At 52.4% G+C, this 26,425-nt stretch overlaps 2 protein-coding genes across 4 annotated transcripts; both read left to right on the top strand.

The window, feature by feature from the left end:
• The first annotated feature begins 85 nt into the window (after window positions 1-85).
• STX5 (syntaxin 5) lies at window positions 86-14,752 on the top strand. Of its 2 annotated transcripts, none has more exons than XM_079788236.1 (11): window positions 86-225; window positions 887-1,130; window positions 2,134-2,204; window positions 2,364-2,419; window positions 2,532-2,602; window positions 7,476-7,592; window positions 7,676-7,732; window positions 7,882-7,963; window positions 8,371-8,477; window positions 8,641-8,762; window positions 13,224-14,752. In XM_079788236.1, exons 2-11 carry the CDS (start codon window positions 906-908, stop codon window positions 13,381-13,383), a joined length of 1,068 nt encoding a protein of 355 aa, XP_079644362.1. In that variant the 5' UTR covers window positions 86-225; window positions 887-905; the 3' UTR covers window positions 13,384-14,752. The 2 variants fall into 2 exon arrangements, with proteins under 2 accessions (XP_079644362.1, XP_079644363.1); XM_079788237.1 differs by lacking the exon at window positions 86-225 and adding an exon at window positions 470-544.
• Window positions 14,753-15,685: 933 nt separating this feature from the next.
• On the top strand, window positions 15,686-26,418 carry NXF1 (nuclear RNA export factor 1). Of its 2 annotated transcripts, none has more exons than XM_079788234.1 (21): window positions 15,686-15,855; window positions 17,273-17,456; window positions 17,726-17,879; window positions 18,938-19,021; window positions 19,117-19,221; window positions 19,334-19,414; window positions 19,535-19,604; window positions 19,731-19,819; window positions 19,942-20,049; window positions 20,232-20,341; window positions 22,175-22,211; window positions 22,509-22,577; window positions 22,658-22,713; window positions 22,844-22,951; window positions 23,066-23,124; window positions 23,231-23,346; window positions 23,460-23,502; window positions 24,005-24,077; window positions 24,589-24,771; window positions 25,900-25,960; window positions 26,068-26,418. In XM_079788234.1, exons 1-21 carry the CDS (start codon window positions 15,828-15,830, stop codon window positions 26,104-26,106), a joined length of 1,857 nt encoding a protein of 618 aa, XP_079644360.1. In that variant the 5' UTR covers window positions 15,686-15,827; the 3' UTR covers window positions 26,107-26,418. The 2 variants fall into 2 exon arrangements, with proteins under 2 accessions (XP_079644360.1, XP_079644361.1); XM_079788235.1 differs by lacking the exon at window positions 15,686-15,855 and adding an exon at window positions 16,202-16,484.
• The last annotated feature ends 7 nt before the right edge of the window (window positions 26,419-26,425 follow it).

Genomic DNA, 26,425 nt, shown 5'->3' with positions numbered 1-26,425 from the left:
ATGGGAGAGCGGAGTCGTTCTTGTATTTGGGTGGGGGGCGTGTCCCTCGGGTGGCCGGGCTCGAATAGGCGTGCACCGCCCTCTAGCCCCCGGGGGTGGGGCTACGTGTGGGTGACGTGGCGGCTTCTAGTCTTTGGTCGAGTTTCGGAGGCTTCCGCGCCCGGGGAGTAGGCGGTGACGACCCGGGAGATTGTGGCAGCGGCGGCGGCAGGCGGCGGAGAGGAGGTAGGACTTGCTCTAAGAGTGGTCTGGCCGCCGTGTCAGCTCGGGGCCGCGGCTTCCCGGGGGCGATGACGGGTGGGGGGGTGGGGGGGGAAGGAAACCAGGGGCGAGCGGACTAGTCTTGCCGGCCGGACTCCGGGTGAGCGAATACCTCGGTGTCCAATCAAGAAAGCCTCTATTAAGAAGGACGTCGGCATTAGCTAATCGTTAGTTGCAGTGCCCTAGAAGGCGGAGCTTGAGTGGGGGTGGGACTTCCTGTTTCAAATAAACACCCAGAGATTTCTCCCCCTCCGCCCACCGGAGTGTGTCCCCCCCTCCGAAGGTCCGTTACCCTTTCTCCCTGAGGCGGGGAAGGAACCCGTGGATCCCAGAGGGCCCGGTGAGGGCCTGGGGCAGTTGCACAGGCCGAGCTGGAGCTTGGGAGCCGCGGGTCCTGCCTTTGGCCCTGTCTCTGCTTCAGGGCCCCCGGCCCGCGCTCCGGCTGCCCGAGCCAAGTTGGAAGAAGAGTGAGGAGGGGAGCGGCTTAGGCCGGAGAGGAAGTGGGGCCCTGCCTGTGGCCGGCCGGCCCCAGGATCTGCGGCTGGCTTTGGGGCACAAGAATTTGCTGGCTGGGGGGGATTTCTGGGGAAGAGGCCTGGGAATGACACTCTCCCCTCCACAACAGTCCGAGGTTATGCGTCTCAATGATCCCGCGGAAACGCTACGGGACTAAGAACACGGATCAGGGTGTCTACCTGGGTCTCTCAAAGACACAGGTCCTGTCCCCTGCAACTGCTGGCAGTAGCAGCAGCGACATCGCCCCTCCGCCCCCCCCAGTGGCCCTGGTCCCTCCCCCTCCCGACACCATGTCCTGCCGGGACCGGACCCAGGAGTTCCTGTCTGCCTGCAAATTCCTGCAGAGCCGTCAGGTAAGGACCAGGAGTGGGAAAGAGAGGCAGGGGTGAGCCTTGCTGGGAGCTGGGGGAGGCTGTGTCCCTGCACTGCTGGTTGAGGGCACTCTTGCGGGAGCCTGATGGAGAACTGACCAGGCGAGGAGTGGGCGGTGGGATCCATGAAGCGGTGGGCTCGCTGCCTACAGGCAAACATACAGGCTGTGTCCTGTGAGGAACCTGGAGGGTAGGGTTGCTGGTCCTGAAGGAATATCTCGGGATGAGAGGTGGCTGCGATGTATTGGGTTTGGGTAAGGAACAGGTTCTAGAGAGAGCCTTTAGCCCAGAGACAACCACTTTGAGTTCCAGTTCTGGGATAGTTCTGCCACAAGTTTGCTCTGTTTTTATATCTATAAACTGAAGGAAGTTTTCTAGATGAGTAACTTCTATCAAAATCAGTTTGGAGTGCTTTTTAAACAGTTGCATTCCCTTGTCTTGATCCAGACTCTGTGAATGTAGGTGGGACCTGAGTGACTGTCATTTCAGATACTCTCACTGCTCAGCACTTGTTAACACCTGCTCTCCTATATGCTCTCCAAGAGTTTTCCAGTCATCCTCTTTGATTCCCAGGTTGGAAGACTAGAACGCTAATCCGAGCTATTTAGTCTTTACAGTGTACCAGCTATTTCGCTGAAACACTTTTACAACCCTGTGTCCTTTCATCTTAGCAACAACAGTAAGGAGGTGTGTGGATGGTCTTCGTTTTATAGGAGAGGAAATACAGATTCAGAATGGATTAAGTAACTTGCCCCAAACACCCCAGCTACTCAGTGATGGAATCAAGATTTGAACCTGGGTCTCTTTGTCTTCAAATCTGGGCTCTCATCTACCACTACCACTACTACTACTACTACTACCACCAGTTAGACCCTCTGGTCGAATACCGTCAGTCCTAGAGAGAGTTTAGTGGGCAGCTGAGAACAGTAAAAGCTGGTGATGGGGAAGGGGGATTCAAGTTCCACCTCTCGACATTGCTTTTCAGAATGGAATTCAGACAAACAAACCAGCTCTCCGTGCCGTCCGGCAGCGCAGTGAATTCTCCCTCATGGCCAAGTGAGTGAGAGGAGTGGTGCGGCTGATGCCGTGTGAGGGGAAGCAGGCTTGCCTGTGGTGGCCTTGGCTGTGAGGGCTGGAACGGGTTGTGCTGAGCTGATGGGGAACAGGCTCTCTCCTGCTCTTTCCCACGGTGTTCTCCCTCATGCTTGCTTGCAGGCGCATTGGGAAAGACCTCAGCAACACATTTGCCAAGCTGGAGAAGCTGACAATCTGTGAGTGTCGGGGTGTTTCGGGGATGGGGCAGTGGGCCAAAGAGGGTGGGGGAACCGAACTCCCTGAGCCTTCTCTTTGACGTCCCCCGTCGTGGCTTCTTTATCTCCGCAGTGGCAAAGCGCAAGTCCCTGTTTGATGATAAAGCAGTGGAGATTGAGGAGCTAACGTACATCATCAAACAGGTGAGCGACGAGCGGTCAGGAGAGCCCAGGTTTCCAGTCAGATCACTTCCGTCATTTTCCATTGCCATGGAGCCCAGAGCAAGTTTCTGGAGTTAGCCCCAAACTTCTTGCTCATCCATGGAGTCTCTAGATATCGTTTTATTACCTACTGTGTACAAAACACTGCACTCCCAAACATGAGACAAGATTCTGCCTTCAAGGGTTTATTGTCTAGAAGGGGACCCAGCCCCATAACATGAATAGGAGATGAGTGTATAGGAAACATTTTACAAAAAGGTGAATGAGAGGGGGGCATGTGTTATACTTTCAACAATAAAGATTTTAAAAAAGGAATGAAATAGTCTGGAACACTGGGAAAGATTTTTTAGAGGAGGTCAAATCTGAGCTAGTTTTAAAGCTTGTGTAGAGCCAGTGAAGAAAATTCCAGACAGAGAAAACTGAGTGCAGAGGTATGGCTCTTAAAAGGGAAAGTTCAGGTCTTTGCTCAGATGTCACCTGCTCAGGAGGCCTACCCTGATTGTGCTGTTTAATAAATCCAGCACCCAAAGCTCTGATCTCCCTTACCTTGCTCTGTTCTTTGTTTGTGTTTATTTATTTGGTCACTAGAGGCCCGATGCAACGGTAGGCCTTCCTTCCGGGGCTGCCGGCACTGGCTTCCCTCTGGCACCCGGACCCGGGCTTCCCTCGCAGCCCCACCTTCATCCCGAAGGATGTCCGGTCTAATTAGCATATTATGCTTTTATTGTTTTTTTTTTTAATATATTTTATTGATTTTTTACAGAGAGGAAGGGAGAGGGATAGAGAGTTAGAAACATCGATCAGCTGCCTCCTGCACACCCCCTACTGGGGATGTGCCCGCAACCAAGGTACATGCCCTTGACCGGAATCGAACCTGGGACCCTTGAGTCCGCAGGCTGACGCTCTATCCACTGAGCCAAACCAGTCAGGGCTGCTTTTATTGTTATAGATTACTTTTTTAATTGATTGATTTTAGTGAGGAAAGGGGAGAGAAACATTGATTTGTTCCATTTATTTATGCATCGTTGGTTGATTCTTGTATGTGCCCCAACCGGGAATCAAACCTGCAACCTTGGTCTAACAGGGCGATGCTCTAACCCAGTGGTTGGCAAACTCATTAGTCAACAGAGCGGCAAACCTCGGCTCACGAGCCGCATGTGGCTTGCCGACCACTGCTCTAACCAACTGAGCTGCCCGGCCGGGGCTGTTTTCTTTTTTATAGCACTTGAATCATTTCAGGGTTTTGTATAATTAGCTCATTACGTGTATTGTTTGTCTTTGTTCTCTCCCAACTCCCTCATTTCCCTCAAAAATGAAAAAAAAAAAAAAAAAAAAAGCAAGTGCCCCAAGAGCGGAGGTCTTTTTCCTTTCCGCTGGCTCACAGGTGAACCCCAAATGCCTGTGGCAGTGTCTGGCATTCGGTAGGTGCTCGGTACTTGTTGACCGAATGAGTGAGTCATTGGCAGGAGGTGGATGAGGCTTTAAGGGTAGACTGGTTGTGGACCTTTTCAAGGAGTACGGACCCGCTCTGAACGCCGTGCGCCGCTAAGACGATTAGAACCTGGACCCCGTTCTGTCTGAGAGACACCGGCCTAGCACAGGTCTCTACGGTGTGATTCCGTGCTCCCCAGCACACTGTAATGAGAATGAACTGTGAGGTTGGCGGACCGTGGAAGGAGGGGAGAAAACACTGGAGCCTGCGTGGGCAGGGAGGCTCGGAAGGACCCAGGACAAAGCTGCTTCTGGCAGAGGCCAAAGGGCAGACACATTCGAGAGCCGCTGTGCTGGGTAGGAAAGGGGGTTCCACTAACGGTCGCAGTGTTACTGCATAGCTACTCAAGAACCACAACCGGATTCAGGCAGACTGGAGTTCAAATCCCAGGCCCACCCCTTGGTTCTCGGGAGAGAACAGAGACCTAAGCACCTAACGGCTCTGAGCTTCAGTTCCCTTAGAGATAAAAAGGAGCTGCTAGCAGTACCTACCTCATAGCGTGGCTGTCAGGATCCCCTGGTTTATTTTCCAGTCACTCGCATTATTGAGTGCATTTGGCTGCCTGGTTCTGGGGATTGGGCAGCGAACAAGACAGATGTGTGGTTTCTGTCTTTGGGAAGTTCCTTTCTGAGTGGGTAAACTAGGCCCTACACCAGTAAACAGAAAAGGCAATTTCAGGCAATGGTAAATTTTTTAATAAGAAATAATGTAAGCCCAGCTGGCGTGGCTCAGTGGTTGAGTGTCGACCTATGAACCAGGAAGTCACGGTTTAATTCCTGGTCAGGGCGCATGCCTGGATGCCCAGTGGCAGGTGTGCGGAAGGCAGCCTATCCATGATTCTCTCTCATCTTTGATGTTTCTGTCTCTCTCCCTCTCCCTTCCTCTCTGAAATCAATAAAAATATATATTTTAAAAAAAGAAATAATGTAAGTGGGTTACTCAGGGTAGGGGCCTACTTTAGATGGGGTGATGTAGGATGGGGGTAAACAAGTGAAAAGCCATTCATCCAAGATATGGTGGGAGCACTTTCTAGAAAGTGAGAAAAGCAGAGGAAGAGGTTCTAAAGTGTGGATGACTTTGGTAAACATGAGAGAGGCTAATGTGATTGCAGCATAGCAAGTGTGAAGGAGACTGGGAGGGGATGAGATCAGAAATGGGGGAGGGGGGGCGCAGACCATGTAGCATCTGTGCAAGCCAGGCAGGGATTGGGTTGGATTTTAAATGTAGTGGGAAGTTGTAAGCAGAGGGATGTGTGTCCCACTTTGGGTTGAAAAGACCACGCTGGTCGCTGGGTAGAAAGGGATTGTAGCGGGACAGTCCCAGGAGGAAGGCCGCGTAGGAGGTCCTGAGCTTTTTAGAGAGAACAGAGGGTCGGGCGAGGATGGGCTCCGTAGAGGGGGTGAGTGGGCAGATTCAGCTGGTTCTTCGGCTTCTTTCTAGGTTCCGTGTGGGTTAAGGGGAAAGAGGAATTGAGGGTGGCTCTAAGTTTTTGGTCTGAACAACTGGTGAATGGTGGTGCCATTTACCAAATGGAAAAGAAGGAAGATGGGGGAATAGCTTTGAGGGGGGAACGAGACGTTTCCTGTGTTAACTTTAAGTACGAGGGAAGTTGCCTAGCAAGTTGCATGACACACAGTAAACAAACCCGAGGTTGCTATTGTGTTTACACGGTGCTGAGGACACAGTAAGCGCTCAATGGAACATGGCTGTGTTGTGGTATCTGGGTAGGTGGGTTGGGGGGGTGCAGGTATGTGATTTAGAAGCTTCTAGCTTGGGCGCCGTGGCGGGACATGGTGCCGCTTTCTAAGCCAGAACGCTGGGAGAGGAGATCTTATGGGGAAAACCTGGAATGTAGATTTGGACCCATGACTATGTGGAGGCTGCATCAGCTTCCCAAAGGGACAGACCCACAGTCTGTGGAATCGTCCAGAGCCTGGAGAAGGGTTGGGGCGAGGATACTATTTGGGGAGATACTAATGGGGGAGACTTTGGAGTGGTAGACGTTGTCTCATCTAGTTTTTCCATCCAGCTATTTCTCTTGTTGTTTGTTCATCCTGAGGATGTTCTTTTCCCATTGGTCAGAACAGAACCCTTTAGTCCGCGGGCTGACGCTCTAACTACTGAGCAACCAGTTAGGACTCGGCTATTTCTTGAACTTACTATTCTAGGCCTCTTTCCCCTTCCCTTTCCTTCTTCCTCTGGTTCCTCCCTGGCTGGCTGCCCTGGGCCCCACTTCTTCTCGGCCGTTCTCTGGCGGCCTCCATCTCCTTTGTCTAATGTGGCCCTTGGCAGGCTGGTTGGGGAGTGGCTGAGGCTCTGGTCTGGTATACGAAGCCTGGCTGTGCTGCTCCTCTTGTGTGTGACCTTGAACAAGTCACAGCTTTCATTCTTGCGATATTTTTTATTTATTTATTCATTTATTTATTTAATCTCCATCTGAAGACATTTTTCCATTGAGTCTTAGAGAGAGTGGAAGGGAGGGAGAGAGACAGAAACATCGATGTGAGAGAGACATTATCAATTGGTTGCCTCCCGCACGCACCCCAACCAGGGCTGGGGATCAAGCCTACAAACCAGGTATGTACCCTTGACCGGAATTGAACCCAGGACCCTTCAGTCCGTGGGCCAACACTCTGTCCACTGAGCCAAACTGGCTAAGGCTAATTTTTTTAAAAATTGATTTTAGAGAGAGGAAGGGAGAGAGAGAGAAACATCACCTTGTTGTTCCAGTCACTGATGCATTTATTGGCTGTTGCTTGTATGTGCCTGCCAGGGATCTAACCCATAACCTTGGCATATTGGGATGATGCTCTAAACCAACTGGGCTATCCGGACAGGGCGCAGCGAAACTTTTTTTTTTTCTTAAGAACTATGACTTCATTAGGTCATCTGGAAAACCAGATGGGCTGAGCCTCACAATGGCGCCAGCCTAAAAGGAATTCTGTACATAGGAATTGTTTCATTGATGCTTTTGGAAAATCATGTTACCTTTGACTCCTCTTTTCTCCTGAGTACCACATAGTGCGTTGTTGGTTAACATGCTCTAGGTTAAGATTTTGGCCTTTTAAGTGTTTCTGTGACCATGAACTTGGCATCATGGTGTGAAGCAGGGCAGTAGGGTGGAGGGGTAAACAAGTCATTTATTTGCACATCGATGAGGCCATATTTCATCTCTTTGTTTCTCCTCTGCAGGGACCGAACCTGACAAAACTGCAGAGCTTGGGAGATCCCAGCGGCCCTTTGGGGCGGCCTTGTAACTGCTAGTAACTCCCCCTCTGTCTTCCCTGCCAGGCGTGTCCACGCGGGAGACGCTGGCCGAGGACTCCTTGGCTGACACTGTTTTTCTGTTGGCTCTTTCACCAGGATATCAACAGCCTCAACAAGCAGATCGCCCAGCTTCAGGATTTTGTGAGGGCCAAGGGCAGCCAGAGTGGCCGGCACCTGCAAACCCATTCCAACACCATAGTGGTCTCCCTGCAGGTGGGACCTGGGCGCGGGACACGGGGAGACGGAAGGCAAGAAGGTCTTGTCTTCCTTTGCTGACTCTTCCTCTTTTTCTTCAGTCCAAGCTGGCTTCCATGTCTAACGACTTCAAATCCGTTTTAGAAGTAAGGACAGAGGTGAGTAGAGTCTGTGGAGGAGGGCTAGGAGTCGGGGGCTAAGGGTCCAAGAGGGAAATGGGAGAGAGACAGGTGGAAGGCAAGGGAAGGGGGACAGGGTCCTGGGCCCACAGGAGGGGGGCCTAACATTCCTGCTTCCCCAACCCCAGAACCTGAAGCAGCAGAGGAGCCGGCGGGAGCAGTTCTCCCGAGCGCCTGTGTCAGCCCTGCCCCTGGCCCCCAACCACCTGGGTAAGTCACAGGCCGTACGGGGAGTCCTGGGGGGTACAGCTTAGTTACTCTGGTTGTGATGGCATCTTCTAAGGGCAGGGGTTGGGTAAGAGAATACGGGGGCAGGGAGGTTGCCAAGCTCTCTCTCTCAAAGGTCAACTTTATTGATGGAGTTCCTGATCCCCACTTGGTTTCCCACGTTCTCACCGTTCGGGATGAAGTCATCATGTTCAGAAGAATAACAGTTACTAATGTTTTTTGTGCACTCACTTTATTCACTTTATTAAATGACTTGTCCAGGGTTATAAGGCTAGTAAGTGGGATTCAAATCGAGAGCATGAGGGCTTTGAAACTGCTTTTAACCAATAAAAAAAATACCGTGTCAAAAAAACACACACAAAAAAACACACCATGTCTTCTTCCTGCAGGAGGAGGTGCTGTGGTTTTGGGGTCAGAGTCCCGTGCCTCCGGGGATGTGGCCATCGACATGATGGACTCTCGGACCAGCCAGCAGCTGCAGCTCATTGACGAGCAGGTACGTAGGTTCTGAGCTAGGGAGGAGTTGCCCCAGTGTTCTCTGTGGGCCATAAGCGAGTGTTTGGAATGTGCCATGTGAAACGGCAAGCTGGGAGGGTCCTCAGGAGGCAGGCTCTACCCTGAGAAACTCCCGGTGCTCATGTTCGCTCTCTGCCCTGCAGGATTCCTACATCCAGAGCCGCGCAGACACCATGCAGAACATCGAGTCCACGATTGTTGAGCTGGGCTCCATCTTCCAGCAGTTGGCACACATGGTTAAGGAGCAGGAAGAAACCATTCAGAGGTGAGACTCTCTCTCTCACCCCAGACAGAAGAGCTTTCTCTCCCTGCGGGTGCTTGGCATCCTAAAGGTCCCCAGGGACAGCCGTTGGGAGAGGAGGGTCCTGCCCGTCCCCGGACACCGCTCACCTGCCTCCGTGGACTGCACAGTGTTGTGGAGCACCTGTTCCCTGCCAGGCTCTGTGCCAGGTGCGGGGCGCAGCAATGAGGAGAAAAGCAAAGCCTCTCTTTCGTGGAGCTTAACTTTTGTAAGTGTGTGTGGAAGGCATCACACCTGCTCAAAAGAATTGACAAGTCCTTTTCAGACAGTGAAAGCAGTATACAGAGGTAAAGCAGGGTGAGGTGTTAAGAAAGTGGCTGACTAGTAGGGATATCAGATTGGGTGGCAGAGAGGGCCATTCTGAAGACCACGATGTTGATTAAAGCAGAGACCTGAGTGACAAGAGGGATCCACCCATGCAAAGAAGAGAGAAAGTGTTCTAGGCAGTGTGGACAGCTGAGGCTCTAAGATGGGACGTTCTTGCTGTATTTAAGAATCATAGACCAGCGTGGCTAGAAAGTAATGAGCAGGGACAGAGGGACAGGATGAGGTGGAGGGAGGGGGCAGAGCCACCTGCTGCTGTAAGAGGCATTTCAAAATATATATGTATATTCTTACTGATTTCAGAGAGGAAGGAGAGGGAGAGATAGAAACCTCAATCTGGGACCCTTCAGTCCGCAGGCAGACGCTGAAGCCAAACCAGCTGGGGCTGTAAGGCATTTTATCAGCTCTTCCTCTTTGGCACTTACTATTCATTCAATCAGTCAAGAATTTTTAAAATACACAATATCTGACTATTTAGTGAGGGACACCGACCCTTCTTCCCCTTAGATTGTCAAATAAAAAAATGACAACAGAGCTCTGGCCAGTGTGCTCAGTGGATAGAGCATCGGCCCACCCACCAAAGGGTGGTGGATTGGATTCCCAGTCAAGGGCAGGTCAAGGGCATGTACCTGGGTTGCAGGTTTGATTCCTGGCCCCATTGGGGGCTGATGCAGAGGCAACCAATCGATGTGTCTCTCACATGGCTAAAAAGCAATGGAGAAAATGTCTTCAGGTGAGGATAAAAAAAAAAGACAATAGCTAACACAACAATAGCCTGCTCGTGTGAATGAATCAAAATTATTCTTTTTGTCAGATTGGCAAAAAATATAGTACATTTTTTAGTAGTTACATGTGCTGTGAGATGAAAAAGGTTGAAAATCACTGGGTTATAGAGATATAGGTACAGCCTTGGACAAAAGACACAGCCTTGGACAAAAGGTTCAGCCTTGGACATATGGCACGGCTGGTGTTGCTCAGTGGTTGAGCATTGACCTATGAACCAGGAGGTCACAGTTTGATTCCTAGTCAAGACACATGCCCAGATTGCAGGCTTGATCACTACAGGGAGCATACAGGAGGCAGCCAATGAGAAATTCTCTCTCATCATTGATGCTTCTATCTCTCTCTTCCTCTCCCTTCCTCTCTGAAATCAATAAAACTATATTTTTAAAAATATGTATTTAAAATCTAATGAAAAAGGAAAAAATAGTCTTTTATATTTACTCATGTTTTTACCATTTCCAATGCTCTTCATTCCTTCCTGAATATCCACTTTCAATCTGGTATCACTTTCCTTTAACCTGAAGAACTTCAGCATTTTTTGTTTTTTGTTCATCCTTACCCGAGGATATTTTTCCATTGATTTTTTAGAGAGAGTGGAAGAGAGAGGGAAAGACAGAGAGAAACATTGATGTGAGAGAAACACATCGATTGGTTTCCTCCTGCACGCACCCTGACCAGGGCCTGGGCTAGGGAGGAGCCTGCAACCAAGGTACGTGCCATTGACCAAAATTGAACCTGGGACCCTTTGGTCTACAGGCCAACGCTCTATCCACTGAGCCAGACTGGCTAGGGCAGAAATTCAGCGTTTTTTTGTAGTGCAGATCTGCTAACAAGTTCTTTTACTTTTCTTCTATTTGAAAATATCTCTATTTCACTTTCTTTTTTTGTTTTTGTATTGATTTTAGAGAAAGAGGAAGGAAGAGAGAGAGAGAGAGAAAGGAGAGAGAAACATCGATGTGAAAGAGAAACATCAATCGGCTGCCTCCTGCATGTACCTTGACCGGTGACTGAACCCAAAACCCGGGCATATGCCCTCACCAGGAAACAAACCAGAGACCCTTCAGTGCACAGGATGGCACTAAACCAACTGAACCACACCAGCCAGGGACTTCATTCTTTAAAAAAAATGTTAAAATTTTTTAAAATTATAGTTTACATTCAATATTATTTTTTTATATCAGTTTCAGGTGTACAGCACAGATGTCACCTTCATTCTTTTTATTTTTTTATTTTTATTTCTTACTGGTTTCAGAGAGGAAGGGAGAGAGGAGAGAGAGTCAGAAACACCAATGATGAGAATTATGGATTGGCTGCCTCCTGCACGCCCCACACTGGGGATTGAACCCACAACCCAGATATGTGCCCTAACTGGGAATCAAACCCATGACCTCCTGATTCATGGGTCACCGCTCAACTACTGAGCCAGCAGTAAGACATTCTTTTGTCCTCCTCCCCATGTAAACTTTTTCTTTTCCATTTTCCTTAGCCTTCCTACCCAAGCCATTATTTTCTGCCCCATTCATTTTCGTTTTATAACTCCCTTGCTATTTCCTCTTAGTGTCCTATTGATTTGTAGTTTTTTTTACCACCCATGTTCCCTTTTATTAGTTTCATTCATGGACTTCCATTTTAAATCTTTTATATGCCAGATTGCATTTATTATTTTTCCATTTTTGTTAAAGCCAATGTGAGCTTGATTGAATACTATTGACCCAGTGCACGGATTCATGCACATTGAGAGGAAATTACTTAGAAGGTGGCCGGCAGGGTGGGATTGGGCAAGATGGGCCGGACACGCCCTGGTGCCAACCTCCTGTGGTCCCTTCCCAGCATCTGCGGAGTGAGCAGGGTCCCTTCGACAGGTGGGGTCCCTCGGCCTGGCCTGTGGGGATCAGGCCGAAACCGGTTCTCCAACATCCCCTGAGGGGTCCCAGAGTGTGAGAGGGCACTCTGCAAAGTTGCTGTTGTACAGGATGTGGAACACAAATGCAAGTGTGCAGTAAACCAGATTCGTACGACAGTGCCCCAGCAACAACATAACCCACAGCCGAAGGTGGAATTGCAAGGCCCCATGAGGGATCGGGCTCCCTCCTGTCTGGTTTCTGGGTGTGTCACCCGAGAACCTTTGCTGCCAAGTCACTGCAGCTCAACAGCTCCTGCGTTGAGCGTCTACCCCCTGGTGGTCAGTGCACGTCATAGTGACCAGTCGGACACTTAGCATGTTAGCCTTTTATATATATAGATGAGATGACAGATGTATCCACACTGAGAACTGTAATTATAGCCAAAAGCTAGAAAACCTGATACTTTAGCCTCTCTGACGTAGATAGGAAATCAGGTACAATCCAGGCTCCTGTACTTGGACAGAGATTAGCTCACAGTCCTCATGACACAGGACCTTGGGCTTGCAGCCACGGCCCAGCCTTTCCTCTCGCTCTCCAGCTGGACTGCCTGCTCCACTGACTTTTCTGTCCTCACAACTTGGAAAAGCCTCTGCTCCCAGGGCCTCCCTTTGCAAAGGCCAGGATTGTGTTTGTCTTTCAGGACTGCATATGCAGGCTGGCTGGGAAGTGTTTCATGTTCGTCAGCAATCTCTCAAGAGATTGCCCTTCCTCTGAAGACTTCTCTATACCCTGGCGAGACATGGTCTCCTAATGTGGGGCTTTTCTTACCCCCTGACTTCCTGTTCATATGATTAAGTTTCTCTTTCTGTTTTACTTAGAACCAGGATTTCCTGACTGGAATGGCCTGTGAACTTCTTTTTTTTTTAATATCTTTTTATTGATTTCAGAGAGGAAGGGAGAGGGGGAGAGAGAGAAACATCAATGATGAGAGAGAATCATCAATTGGCTGCCTCCTGCACGCCCCACACTGGGGATCGAGCCCACAATCCAGGCACATGTCCTGACCAGGAATCGAACTGTGAGGTTGATGCTCAACCACTGAGCCTGGCCAGTCGGACTCCAGAGCTTTTTCTGCGTGCGCGCGTACACACACACACAAATGGGATCATACTGCATATAAACACTTTGTTTCAAATTATAAGACAAAGTTTATTTGGAAAGTTACAGAGGAAGTAGAAGTGAGCCCGCTGGACTGCATAGGCTCGGGAAACAAGTTGTAGAGGCAGAAGAAGGGCCCTGGGAGCTTAGGAGAGAGCAAGGCAGAGGTAACGCCTGGGGGAACAGCGGGAAGGGAAAGACACGCTTAAACATTTTTTACTCCTATGCACTGTGACATCTTTCCGTCACTGAATATGCTTCAGTAGCATGCTTTCTAACCAGTGTCCTGTTTCCTCTCCTCCTCGCCTGTCTCCAGGATTGATGAGAACGTGATGGGAGCCCAGCTGGATGTTGAGGCCGCCCATTCAGAGATCCTCAAGTACTTTCAGTCAGTTACCTCCAACCGGTGGCTCATGGTCAAAATCTTCCTCATCCTCATTGTCTTCTTCATCATCTTTGTGGTCTTCCTTGCCTGAACCTTCTCCACTCGTAGGCACTCCGTGGGGGTTTGGAACCCACCTGGGAGGGCCGGTGGCCAGTGCTGCCACTGAGCCTGCGCAGGGTGCTTGGGAGAAAGGCCCTGTTTTCCGGGAACTGCTAGGAATGGCCACTGCCCCTGGTCCCCCACCCCTTGCCTCTAGCCAGCCACCCTGTCCTCCCCTCACCACCCTCGGGCCCTGAAACACACGGTTCTGGACTTGGTTTCTGCTGTGAAGTGGCTGGAAAGGAGCAGCGGCCACCTAGGGCAGGAGGCGGTCTCCACCGGGAGATTTTTATAAACCCTCCCCGCCTCTCCCAGAGGAGCTCTGGCAGCGGGGGAGACGATGCCCTCCCTCACATCCTGAGTGAGGAGAGGACGCGAAACTGCCCCGGGACCAACTTTCCCATCTGGGTTAAAATGTGACCTCTTTCTTCCTCTCTTCACTCTGTGAGGCAGGGGCCCTGAGCACCTCAGCTGCCTGCACAACCCCAACTCTGGCTGCTGGTGACTCAGTCTGCCAGATGAGCTGCAGCTGTTTTCTCCCAATTACAGCAAGACTGACAGCCTCACTAGCCATGTCGTCATTTGTGGGTGGGAGCGTCGAAGGGCCTAGGCCACAAGTGGAGTGAGCCCGTACCCAGTTCCAGAACTGAAAGGGTTGGGCCCGTGGCTGTGAGGGGCCAGGCTGTGGGCTCTGTGCACAGCGGCCTCCAGGCCGGAGAAGCAAGTACAGCAGCACTTCATTAGCATGGCAACTTCCCTTCAGTGCATTCCTGATTGGTGGCAACTTCCAGGACCATCTCCAGCAGTTTTTGGACCTGTTTCATCTGCATCTAACTGGTCGGTCCCAGTTTTTCCTTGAGCTGGATGAAGCAGGAGCTCTGGTGCCAAGAGTGAAAGATGAAGTGAAGACTTCATTCCCAGCTCCAGCTGAGGCGCTTGGTTCCCTCCAAGCCCGTCACAGGAGAAGGAGACCTGCCTGGAATACCCACCCTCCAAGGAGGTTAATATGCTTTGTCATTCCTGACCAGGACCCACAACCACATCATTATGAGGTCATTGGAGTCCTCATCTCAACACGAAGGAAGCTCAAGCTGTAGAGACAACAGTCACCATACACTGGCTTGGCCCTAGGACTTTGGGGGGGTCTAGGAACGCCTACGCCTTTTCTCGCCCTGGCGTTTTAATATTTCCTCTCCCCTTGGCCTCTGTTCAGCAGGTGGTCTTGCTAGACTCTTCAATACCCAGCTGACACACACTGTGGGCCTGGCACAGCACAGCTGTGGTAGATGGGAGGTTTGTGAAGACAATTGCTCACTAAAGCCTGACAAATCAATCGTTTGGCTCTGCAACACTTCATGGAGGGGGGGCATAGGTCAGAAATTCATTTCACAAATATTTTGAATTCCTGCCATGTGCCAAGCATGGCACTGAACCAGCTGCTAAAAAAAAAAAAAAAAAGCCATGAATTAGTCAAGAGCCCTGCTCTTTTGGAGCTTATGTTTAGTTTTCTATTTCTTGACAATCTAATTTTTTTTAAAAAAAAATTTTTTTAATTTCAGGAAGGGAGAGGACGAGAGAAACATCTATGAGAGAATCATTGATTGGCCGCCTTGGGCAGGCCACACTGGGAATTGGGGCCACAAAGCTTATGCCCAGACTGAAAATCGAACCGTGATCTCCTGGTTCATAGGTGGACGCTCAATCACTGAGCCACGCTGGCTGGGCTAATTTTATTTTATTTTTAGTGTTTTTACTGACTTTAGAGAGAAAAGAGGAAGGGAGAGGAAATGAGAAACATCAGGCTGCACACCCCTTACAGGGAATCCAGCCGCAACCCGGGCATCCTAGGTGGATGCTCAACCACTGAGCCACAATGCCGGGCTTGAGAGTCCAATTTGTAGGCAAGAAAAGCGAAGTATAGATCCGCAGCTGGCAGAGGGCTGAGCTGAGACAAACACTGGCTGGACCCCTCCAGGGATCTGTGAGCGGTCACTCGGATCTCCCTTTCCTCGGAAGCCCTTCGTGTGGCCCCGGTTCCCGGTTCCTTTCGGGGTCCTGGGCTTCTCCAGCCTTCTCGCTGCTCCAGCGATTACCCCGGAGGTGCTGGCGGAGCAGCGGGCGGATCAAAGCAGGCGCCAAGCAAAGCAGCCACCTTCCGGTGCCCGGCGACCTCGTACGGGGAAGGGCGAGCGGCGGAGGCCCCGCCCCTAGCCGGCGGCCCCGCCCCTAGCCGGCGGCCGGGCAGTGCGCACGCGCGGCGGGCGGTGCTGCTGGCGGCACCACCCACCATCTGGTACGTCGACGGCGCGCCGCGCGCTTCGCCTCATAAATGCGGTGGCGCCGGGCGTAGGGGCGCTGCGACCCTCCGGTACCCGGCCATTCTGACGTCCGGTGGCGTCGCACCCGCGCCCGAGCCGTCCGGCTTCTCGCTGTGCCATGGCGGACGGAGGGAAGTCCTACAGCGGTGAGTGCTGGCCCGGCTCAGAGGGCGGGGCGGGGCGCTCGGCCCGGTGGGCGGCGTCGGCCTAGGCCGCAGCCCGGGGGCGGGAGGCCGCGAGGGGCCCGCGGCCGCGGGGACCGGTGGCGGCGCGGGCCGGGGGGCGAGGCGGCCCGGGCGGCCTGGCCGGACTCGAGTGCGGGGGCGAGTTGTTGAGTCGGGAACCCTGGCGTTGCGAGCCCCGCGGCCCCGGCGGGCGGCGGCGGTGCGGGGACGAGGTTCCCGTGAGCGCCGGGCAGGGACCCTGTGCTGTCAGCTCGGCGGCCGGACTCCGTGAGTCAGGACCTGCGCGCCACCTGAGCCTGTGATCTGTCGCGTCCGGTCGGCCCTGCCCATTCCTGCGGCTTTGACTTTGGCAAAACATTTTAGACTTCACACACCAACTCGACGCCCGACCGAACGTCTCCTGGGCCCGGGGGTGGCCCCGAGGGCCCCGCGCGGCTCGGCTGGGCCGGGCAGGGTCCGCCGCTCGCTGACAGCCCAGGCCTCGGGCCTGCGTGGGCTTCCCCGGACTGGAGGGTCAAACTCGGGCCGCGTCTTGCACGCCTTCCTGCAGGCAGAACGGCCTCGCCCTCCGGAGTTAGTTTGTGCCCCGAGTGAGTGTGAAAACGAGACCGTTCGCCTTGCCTCTGGAGCATCCGTGCTGGCGCTGGCAGAGTTCTCAGCTGGGCCTTGTTCACCTGCTCTTGTTTCCTAGGGTCGTTTCTTGAAGTTCATTGTTTGCAGAGTACTGCGTGAGACCCTTTTCGGGAGCCCTGGTCTTTTTTTAAGGAGCCATTCCTGCACCGGGCTGGAGAGGGCGGTGTGTGGAGAGGACAGTGTGAGGACCTGGGTTGGCACAGCTGCCCCGAGCCTGCAGCTGGGAGCTGTCTTCTGAGGGAAAGAACTTCTGGCCACAGAAGCGAAGAGCTCCCTCCCCACACCCAGCGGCAGTGTGCGAACAGGCCTCCAAAGAAGCCCTTACTGGGCCGTGTCTGGGATGGGCATTTGCCCTGTAGAGGCAGTAGCAGCGCTGTGGCCGGAAGGCGGGGGTAAAGGCTGTGATTGATGGGTTGAGGAGACTCGTCCATTGCTCAGCGGGGGAGGTAGATGTGGGAGCTGCGGGAAAGCAGGGTGCAGGTGAGTTGCAGAGGTCGGCGTGGTGTCCATTCCACTCTGAGTCACACCCTTTCACATCTGCTTCTCTTCTCTGGCTCCGGCTTCTGCTTCATCTTTCAAAAGCCCTGCAGTTTCCCGGTGGTTTTCCCCGAGGCTGTCATCCCACAGAGGGCGTTCTTTCTCTGGACAGCGAGGGGTGTGCGTGGAGCGTGGCCGCTGTGGTGCCCCCGCAGGGCAGCTAGACCAGTGATGCATCTTCTAATTCGTATTCTCTTTCCAACCCCAGAGCACGATGATCGAGTTAGTTTCCCTCAAAGAAGAAAGAAAGGCCGGGGCCCTTTCCGGTGGAAGTGTACCGAGGGGAACCGCAGGTCCGGAAGAGGAGGCACCGCCCTTCGGACGGCCCGCCTTGAGGACGATGACCGAGACGTGGCGATGAGTGATGCCCAGGATGTTCCCCGAGTACGATAGTAAGTGACCTGCTTTCACGCAGCCTCCCAAGTCTACTTCTCCCAGTGACTGGGTGATGGCCTCTCTCCTCCCCCCCCACACCGCCAATCCCAGCCATCACGGCAGTCTTCAGTGCACAGCGCTGCTGTGGCCTGTACAGTTGTTCTGGTTTGACCTTAGTGACTTCATTTGCACGGTCATCTGTCCTCCTGCCTACCAGAGCGAGAAATGCCAGGGCCAGCTCAGTGGCTGAATATTCGCGGATGTCTTACTCTTGGTTTCCCCACAGCAACCCCTACACTGCGCGACCCAACCGTCGGGTCGATAATTGGCATGATCGAGACCGAATTCATGTTACTGTGCGGAGAGACAGAGTTCTTCCACAGAGAGGAGGGGCTGGCAACAGCCAGGATGGGACCGCGAAGAACTGGTTTAAGATTACAGTGAGTATCTGGGAAGTAGATGGTGCAGGGGAAGTGGGGGGTGGGGGCTGGGCTCAGAGCGAAGGTGCTTACTCTTCACACCACAAATCAGTCTTCTCAGCTGTCGCCTCCACAGTCAGGTACCCATTCTTTCTCCTAAGGATCAATATCTTAGAGCACCTGGCTCAGAAAGGGAGTAGAAGGGACTGGCAGGATTGCAAGGAAAGGAGAGGCATCTATAGGGAAGCGTGGTGACTGGTTGGGAGGTGGTGGAATAACTCCTGGATGTCTCCATTGGGCTCAAGCTAAGTTGTGGGGGTTGGGGTCTCTTGACTTCTCTGTGGGGAGACAAGTTATAGATAATATCTTGGGACTTTTAGAATCAAACAATTTGATTCTTTTAAAAACATATACTTTTTTATTGATTTCAGAGAGGAAGGGAGGAGAGAGAGATAGAAACATCAGTGATGAGAGAGAATCATTGATCACCTGCCTCCTGCAACCCCCACTGGGGATCGAGCCCACAACCCGGACATGTGCCCTGACTGGGAATCAAACTGTGACCTCCTGGTTCATAGGTCGATGCTCAAGCACTGAGCCATGCTGGCCAGGCAACAGTTTGATTCTTTTGATGAATAATAAGTATAAACAGATAGGAGGGAGGTTGAGGAATCCATGTCTGGCTTGAGTTAGAAAACCTTTTAACTGGTGTTTTCTTTTTATTGTTGTTGTTTTTATTTGTTTTTTGGTGTTTTCTTTCATTTTCAAAAAGGTTTTTATTGATTTCAGAGAGGTAGGGAGAAGGAGAGAGAGATGGAAACATCAATGATGAGAGAGAACCATTGATCGGCGGCTTCCTGCACGCCCCCTACCGGGATCAAGCCCACAACCTAATCATGTGCCCTGACTGGAAATTGAACCTTGATCTCCTGATCAATCACTGAGCCACACCAGACTGGCTAAATGGTGTTTTCTTTAGGAAATCTTTTCAAGCTTGGCAAACTATATGAAGGAGCACGAGATTGGATCTGCTCTTTAGCCTTGGTTACATATTGTTCCCTTCTGTTTCTCTCATGTAGATTCCTTATGGCAGGAAATATGAGAAGTCATGGCTCCTAAGTATGATTCAGAGCAAATGCAGTGTCCCTTTCACCCCCATTGAGGTGAGATACGGCCCGAGTGGCTGTCGGAGGGGCCAGGGGGGTCAGGGGGGCCAAGGGGACTGGGCTCCACGTCTGCTGCTCGTTTTTTCTTGCAGTTTCACTACGAAAACACACGGGCCCAGTTTTTTGTTGAGGATGCCAGTACTGCCTCTGCAATAAAGGCTGTCAACTGTAAGATTTTGGATCAGGACAACAGAAGGGTGTGTATAAAGGGCTCGGCTGGAGGCGGGGACTGGTACTCAGGGTCCCAGGGCTTCGTCCTGGGACTTAGGCTTCCCTGGAGTCCACCCTTCCTTTATGTCTTCCCTGCAGATATCTATCATCATCAACTCCTCTCCTCCGCCCCTTACTGTACAGAACGAACTGAAGCCAGAGCAAGTCGAGCAGCTAAAGGTGAGGCAGGTTCAAGTCACATGTGTTTCCTCCCCAGTCCTAGCGGTTCTCTCACATCCCCGTGTGCCTCCCCTCAAATGCACAGCCCCAGTAACCCTGAGCCTTTCTCGTCCTCTGCAGCTGATCATGAGCAAACGATACGATGGCTCCCAACAAGCGCTTGACCTCAAGGGCCTCCGTCTCGACCCAGGTACTGTTGGCAGCAGTTCTCAGATGGGGGGGACAGAGGGGATCTTTGAGGCGGGAGGTTTGAGAGTGGGTTGGTGCTAATGCTGGCCTAGGCACACCCGCTCACACTTGCCTTTCTCTCCTGAAGACTTGGTGGACCAGAACATTGATGTTGTCCTGAATCGTAGGGGCTGCATGGCGGCTACCCTGCGGATCATTGAGGAGAATATCCCTGAGGTGAGGCCTAGGCCCCGTTACTAGGCAGGAGGAAGCAGGTGGGATAAATAGTGGTTCGGAGGCACGTTTGTCTGTGATCCCCTCTCTGGTGATGCTTCCTCTAAACTCTTCTCTCCCCACAGCTGTTGTCCTTGAACTTGAGCAGTAACAAGCTATATAGGCTGGATGACATGTCCAGCATTGTGCAGAAAGCACCCAACCTAAAGATCCTAAACCTCTCTGGCAACGAGGTGAGCATTGAGACCGGAATGCGTTGTGTTTGGGAGAGGCAGGCAGAGGGTGAAGAGGACTTGCCTGGTGGTGGCAAGAGGCAAAAGAAGGAATTTAGGAGATGAGGAGGCTTCGGTGTGGGCATCTCCCTGGCTCTCTTGACTAGGGTCTCTTCCCGGCCTTTTCTCCCCATCCTTTGCAGTTGAAATCTGAGCGGGAATTGGACAAGATAAAAGGGCTGAAGCTAGAAGAGCTCTGGCTCGAAGGAAACACGCTGTGTGACACCTTCCGAGACCAGTCCACCTACATCAGGTCAGTTGTGGCCTCTGTCTCCCTCCTGGGGACCGTCACCCTGGGAGGCCGAGCTAGCGCACCCTGACCAGTGCCCGTCTGCAGCGGATGTGCAGCCCTGAGCTGGAGCCACCTCCCACTGGAGGGTCACACGTGCCTCCTTTTGTCTGTCTGTGTGTCCCAGCTTTGCCTCACATCTTTCCTCTCCTCTCCTTTCCTTTTCTTTTTGTTTTTAATCTGACTACTTGTTTGCTGGTTCTGTGACCTTTCTCCTTCTCTCCTGAACTGAACACAGCCTTTTCTGGACTCTCCCTCCCCTGCTGCTCCAGGAAGGGCACCTCCCCTTTTCTGCCGTGACGGGGGGTGTCTGGTACACGCCCCAAACATGGTGGTGTCTTGTGCCAAGAGCCTGACATCCTGGGCTGAGGAAGCCCTGGCCCTGGGACTACGTGCTGATAGGTCGTTTCTCCTTTGTCCTATATTGGCCCCTCTTGCCCTTTTGCCAAGAGGGACCCTCTTCTCACAATCCATTGCCCACAGCTGTTGCCTGGGCTTTCTGTTCATGCTGAGGTTGAGGCCTCGTGGTGGCTGGTACCATGGATCTGTCTCTCGCCCAATGGTGTGAGCTGGGCCCTCCCTGGAGAAGAAACCTGGGTTCCCCAAGATCTGTGATCAGAGCCGGGGCCCCGCCAGCAGGCGAGGGGATCCCAAGGCAGGTGCTGGGCGTGGAGGCCACGGGGGCATAGGCTACCAAGGAGACAGAACTGAACCTCCTGCAGGGGGGGCGCTGCCCCTCCCTCGTTCGCACACCTCACATCACCCTGCTTGGCCCCGGAGGATGGCTGGTTAGCCAGAGACGGGTAAGATTCCTCATGGGAAGGAACAACCTAAGACAGGCACAGTCGCAGAGGGGCCATCAGGAGAGAACTTGGGGGCCAACAGAGGTGGGGCACAGATCCTCACCCCCCCAACTTTGGAGGGGCCTGAACCCTCACCCCTTCTGAGGGAGGTCTCCTGCCCCCATGGCTGCTTCACTTCCCACGCCCAGCTCAGATCGGGACCCAGGTGACAGACAGAGACTTGGCCGACAGCAGCTGCCTTCTCACTGCAACAGGACTTGTTTCATTTCTACCTTGGACCACAGGGAACAGGCAGCTGAAGGGAAGGGCTGTGTCAGGGCTGCCTTCTTCCCTTTCTTCTTCCTCTGGTTTCTAATCGCTTCCTTGCCTTGTAGTTCTTCTGCTTTCTCTTTTCTTTTTCTCTCTACTCCCCTATATCCCCCATCTCTCCCTTGGCCCTGTCCCATCCTACCTTTCTCTCTTCCCTCCCTCACTTCTCCTTGGCCTTCCCTCACTTCTCCTTGGCCTTCCCTCACTTCTCCTTGGCCTTTCCTCTTGATCCCCGCCTGGCTCATCTCCCTGCCCCAACATCCCGTGCCATCCCTGTGGTGTGTCTGGTCTTGGCCACAGCCAGACCTGGCAGAAGTGATGGATACCTGTTGAGGCAGCGGAGCCCCTGGGCTCCCACCCCATTCCCTCCTCCCGGGGCTGCACAGGTGAGTAGGTAGAAGGTAAGGGGGCAGGGAGGGAAAGGAGGGCCTGGGCTTCAAGCCTGGGCTGAGAGCGCCGCTCGGCAGCACTCGGGGTCAGGCAGAGGAGAGAGTCAGCCTGCAAGGAGCCATTTCTGGGCGCCCCGGGCGGGGAGTGGGGCCATGCTTCTTGGAGCTCAGAGGCGGGAGGAGGGGGAGTAAAGTGGGAGGGGCTGTCCCTCGGGCGTTGATGTATTTGCTCCTAGAGCAGCCCAGGAGGCACGGTGGCTCTGAAGCGTCACTGACTTCTGTCCCGTTCTTGACAGCGCCATTCGCGAACGATTTCCCAAATTACTACGTTTGGTAAGTTTATAACTTTCTTTATGCTTTTCTAACAAGCATCGTACCTCTCACCAATGTCTTGCCTAATGTGTGGTATGACCATTAACTTGGGGACATGCAGCCCTTTGAAAATCCCAACAAAGTCTACTAGTAGAATCCTCCTTCCTGGAAAAATGCTTCTTGACAAAATGGCTCTGTCAGGATTCTATGTCCCTTTTACACTTGATCTCTGTCCCCGTAATCTTAGTTTTTTCACTTCATTACTCACCCAGCCTTTATTCTCCATTTCACACTCCCAACCTCACTTCCTTTCTGTAGGACGGCCATGAGTTACCCCCGCCAATTGCCTTTGACGTTGAAGCCCCCACGACGTTGCCACCCTGCAAGGTGAGAAGAGGGGAAGGAGCTGGGACGTGTGTAGGGAGGAGAGGATCGGTTACGCAGTCCTAATTCCTGTTTGGTCCCAGGGGAGCTATTTTGGCACGGAGGCCCTGAAGAATCTGGTCCTGCACTTCTTGCAGCAGTACGTATCCAGGGCCCCGGGTGTGGGGAGAGGTGGGCTCGCCTCAGCACAGCTCACTCTTGAGAGCTGTTGAGTCCTTTTGTGGATCCAGACTGTGAAGCACAGACCTCCCCTCTGGTCTTCCCCACAGGTACTATGCGATTTACGACTCTGGGAACCGGCAGCGGCTCCTGGACGCCTACCATGATGGAGCCTGCTGCTCCTTGAGCATCCCTTTCACCCCCCAGAACCCTGCTCGGTAAGAACCACATCTCGGGACCTGCCCGGGACCAGCGCTTCTCAATAAATCAGGCCGGCACCTGTTAGCGCCCACACTGCTCTGACCACCACTCCTTCTCCTCTTATTTCCCAGAAGCAACTTGGGCGAGTACTTCAAGGATAGCAGGAATGTGAAGAAACTGAAAGACCCGAGTAAGTGTGTGATGTGAGCAAAGCAGGATGGGAGAAGGGAATGGGAAGGAGTCGGGGCTGTGGAGTGCGTGGCAGCCCCTGACCTTGGCCTCTCCTCCTCCCGCAGCCCTGCGGTTCCGGCTGCTGAAGCACACACGGCTCAACGTTGTTGCCTTCCTCAACGAGTTGCCCAAGACTCAGCACGACATCCATTCCTTCGTGGTCGACATAAGTGCCCAGACGGTAAGCACGTATTTCTTCCTGACATCCTGGAATTGGGGGAGGGGCCGTTCAGAAGCACGAGGGCTCTGGCTCTGGCTGGAGCCTGCATGGTAACTGCGCTGCTTCTCTTCCAGAACACGTTACTGTGCTTCTCGGTCAATGGAGTCTTCAAGGAAGGTGAGCACCTTGGGAGTCCTGTCTTGGAAGCAGTCCTTGCCCCAGCTAGGCTTTCTCGGAGTCTCAGCTATCTTCTCTTCCCTGACCTTCTCCTGTTCTGCCCCCAGGCCATCTTCATTGGGCCTATCCTCTCTTCCTGTCTTTTCTGCCTGGGATAGGGGGAAGCCTGAGGATTGAGAGGACACAGGCAGGTCTGAGCTCCTGTCCCAACCTTGGTCCTGTGTGTGAGCAATTTACATTACTAATGAGCCTCCGATTCTGTTTGCAAAAGGGGGCTAGTAACAGCCATCTCCTAGTGGCGCTGTCACACACAGACTATCAGTGGGACAGTGGTGGTTATTACTGTCCTTTCTGACTCCTCACACTCCCCAGCTCTGCACAAACATAATCATTCCCTTCTGGCCCTGAGGGTTCTTCGTATCAAACGCAACAATGTTTTGAGAAGCTGTTTGTAAACCAAGTGTGAGCAACTCTCAGGTCATTGGCTTTGCTGTTATTGCAGTGGATGGAAAGTCCCGGGATTCTTTGCGAGCCTTCACACGGACGTTTGTCGCAGTTCCAGCCAGCAATTCAGGGTAAGTGTTGGGCTCATCAGATGGGCTTCTAGTGCTGTGGGAATTGGAGGGGTAGGAGTAGAGTCAGTCCTCGGGGTATTTTCAGAATTTCAGGAAGGCAAGGAGGAGTCAGAGTTAGGAGGCTCACATAGTGGCGAAGAGCTTGCCCTGAAGTTGGACTGACTGGGCTTTTCAGCCGGCTCTACCGCTTTGCTAAGGGCCAGTTTCCTCATCTGAAGATTGGTGTAACTATCCACTTCCTGGATCTGTCGTGAAGACAAGTGGGAGGCAAGCACTGTCTGTGGTTTGGGCAGAATGTATATAATTCTGTGTTTGGTAGGTGATTCCATCTGTGGAGTCCATGGGAAAGTCCATATCAATAAAATGAAAAAGGGAATAGCTAAAAGTGAGAGGGGGGCCTTATAGGGATTTTAGAATCTGAGTGTGAAATTTCAGTGAGAACAGGAATGATGTTGGGAGGATGCGGTTATCTGTGTTTGTTCAGCTATCTAAGGCGCTGTTTGTCCCCCAGACTGTGCATTGTAAATGACGAGTTGTTTGTGCGGAACGCCAGCCCTGACGAGATCCAGAGAGCTTTCGCCATGCCTGCGCCCACGCCCTCCTCCAGCCCGGTGCCCACCCTGTCCCCAGAGCAGCAGGAAATGCTGCAGGCATTCTCCACGCAGTCTGGCATGAACCTCGAGTGGTCCCAGAAGTGAGTGCTGGGCATGTGTACAAATAGGGGTAAACTGAGGTAGAGCTGGTAGTGAATAATGAGTGCTCCTGGAATTTTAAAAGTCAAATTATTTTATTGCTTTAAAAAAAATAAGATCCCTGGCTGGTGTGGCTCAGTTGGTTGAGCTTTGTCCCATGTACCAAGAGGTCCCTGGTTCGATTCCCATTAGGGCACATGCCCGGGTTGCAGGTTCAATCCCCAATAGGGACATGCAGGAAACAGCCCATTTGATGTTTCTCTTTCATTAATGTTTCTCTCCCCCCCCCCCCCCCACTTCCCCCTTCCTTCCTCTCTCCCTTACCCCTGTTCCCTTCCTCTTTTTTTTTTTTAATAATATTTTTATTGATTTTTTACAGAGAGGAAGAGAGAGGGATAGAGAGTTAGAAACATCGATGAGAGAGAAACATCAATCAGCTGCCTCTTGCACACCCCCCAGTGGGGATGTGCCCGCAACCAAGGTACATGCCCTTGACCGGAATCGAACCTGGGACCCTTGAGTCCGCAGGCCGACGCTCTATCCACTGAGCCAAACCGGTTTCGGCGTTCCCTTCCTCTTTCTCTCAAATCAATAAAAACATACTTTTTTATAAACTTTATAATGGTCTGAAAAAGTTTCCCGTGGTTATAAATTAACATAACAAAATTTAAAGCCAAAATGAAGCCCTTTTATATGTACTGTTGTGCAACTGTTTTTCCTTATCGCATGAACATCTTCCCCTATCAGTATAAAAGTCACCTTAGTCTTTTTTTTTTAATTTTAGAGAGAGGAAGTGAGAGAGAGAAACATCAATGAGAGAGAGAAATATGGATCGGTTGCCTCCTGCCCATGCCCCCAACCAGGAATTGAACCCGCCACCCTTCAGTGTATGGGAAGATGCTCCAACCCACCAGGCCGCACCAGCCAGGGCGTAGTCTTGATAGCTGTTTGATATGTACTCCTTGGTGTTCAGTAGACCCCGGTAACTTCATTTGTGCTAATTGTGCAACCATGTGTGGAATTGTTGGGAACTTGGGCAAGTGTGTATAGGATGGATTTTGAAGTGGCATTTAGTGATGAGGGCGACTGCGTTTGGTTTTAATGGAGGTGGCCTTCCTTTCTCACTCCAGGTGCTTGCAGGACAACAACTGGGACTACACCAGATCTGCCCAAGCCTTTACTCACCTCAAGGTAAGGTCTGGGAATACCGCGGAGAAAGCAGGTCTCTGGCCTTCAAGAGGGGGAGGAATGAACGGGGGGCGGGGAACCTGGCTCTGCTGACCTTGCCTTTCTCCCAGGCCAAGGGTGAAATCCCAGAAGTGGCGTTCATGAAGTGACCCTGGCCTGGCCGGAGCCCTGTAAATAGCCCTGGATAGCGAGTCTCCTTGCCACGGTAGTCGTCTCTTCCTCCCCGGCCTGGCCGAGGCCCCGTGACCGTGACGGAGGACGGAGGCTGCCGCACCTCCCCTGGCCTGCCTGCCGGAAGACCCTGGAAGATTTTCAGGAAATTGAGCCTCAACGGGTGCCAGGAAGCCAGGTTCCGTTGTAGAACTGACACTAAACGACCCGAAGGACTGAGGTGCTTTGTGTCCTTAATCCCAGGATCCCGCCTCCCCTATTTTTAAGATAAAGAGTGATATTGTATTTTGTCCTGCG

Source organism: Cnephaeus nilssonii, assembly GCF_951640355.1.
Source record: "Cnephaeus nilssonii genome assembly, chromosome: 13".
In the NCBI taxonomy this organism is placed as follows: domain Eukaryota; kingdom Metazoa; phylum Chordata; class Mammalia; order Chiroptera; family Vespertilionidae; genus Cnephaeus; species Cnephaeus nilssonii.
Note: the sequence above shows the minus strand (reverse complement) of the source record. Positions and strands in the feature narration are given on the sequence as shown.

Coding starts and splice junctions, on each gene's coding strand:
- STX5 (XM_079788236.1), top strand. CDS start 906: ATGATCCCGCGGAAACGCTACGGGACTAAGAACACGGATCAGGGTGTC. Junction 7,733..7,881: donor TTTTAGAAGTAAGGACAGAG/GTGAGTAGAGTC, acceptor CCCCAACCCCAG/AACCTGAAGCAGCAGAGGAG. Junction 8,763..13,223: donor CAGGAAGAAACCATTCAGAG/GTGAGACTCTCT, acceptor GCCTGTCTCCAG/GATTGATGAGAACGTGATGG.
- NXF1 (XM_079788234.1), top strand. CDS start 15,828: ATGGCGGACGGAGGGAAGTCCTACAGCG. Junction 22,578..22,657: donor CGACGTTGCCACCCTGCAAG/GTGAGAAGAGGG, acceptor GTTTGGTCCCAG/GGGAGCTATTTTGGCACGGA. Junction 23,503..24,004: donor CAATGGAGTCTTCAAGGAAG/GTGAGCACCTTG, acceptor CTGTTATTGCAG/TGGATGGAAAGTCCCGGGAT.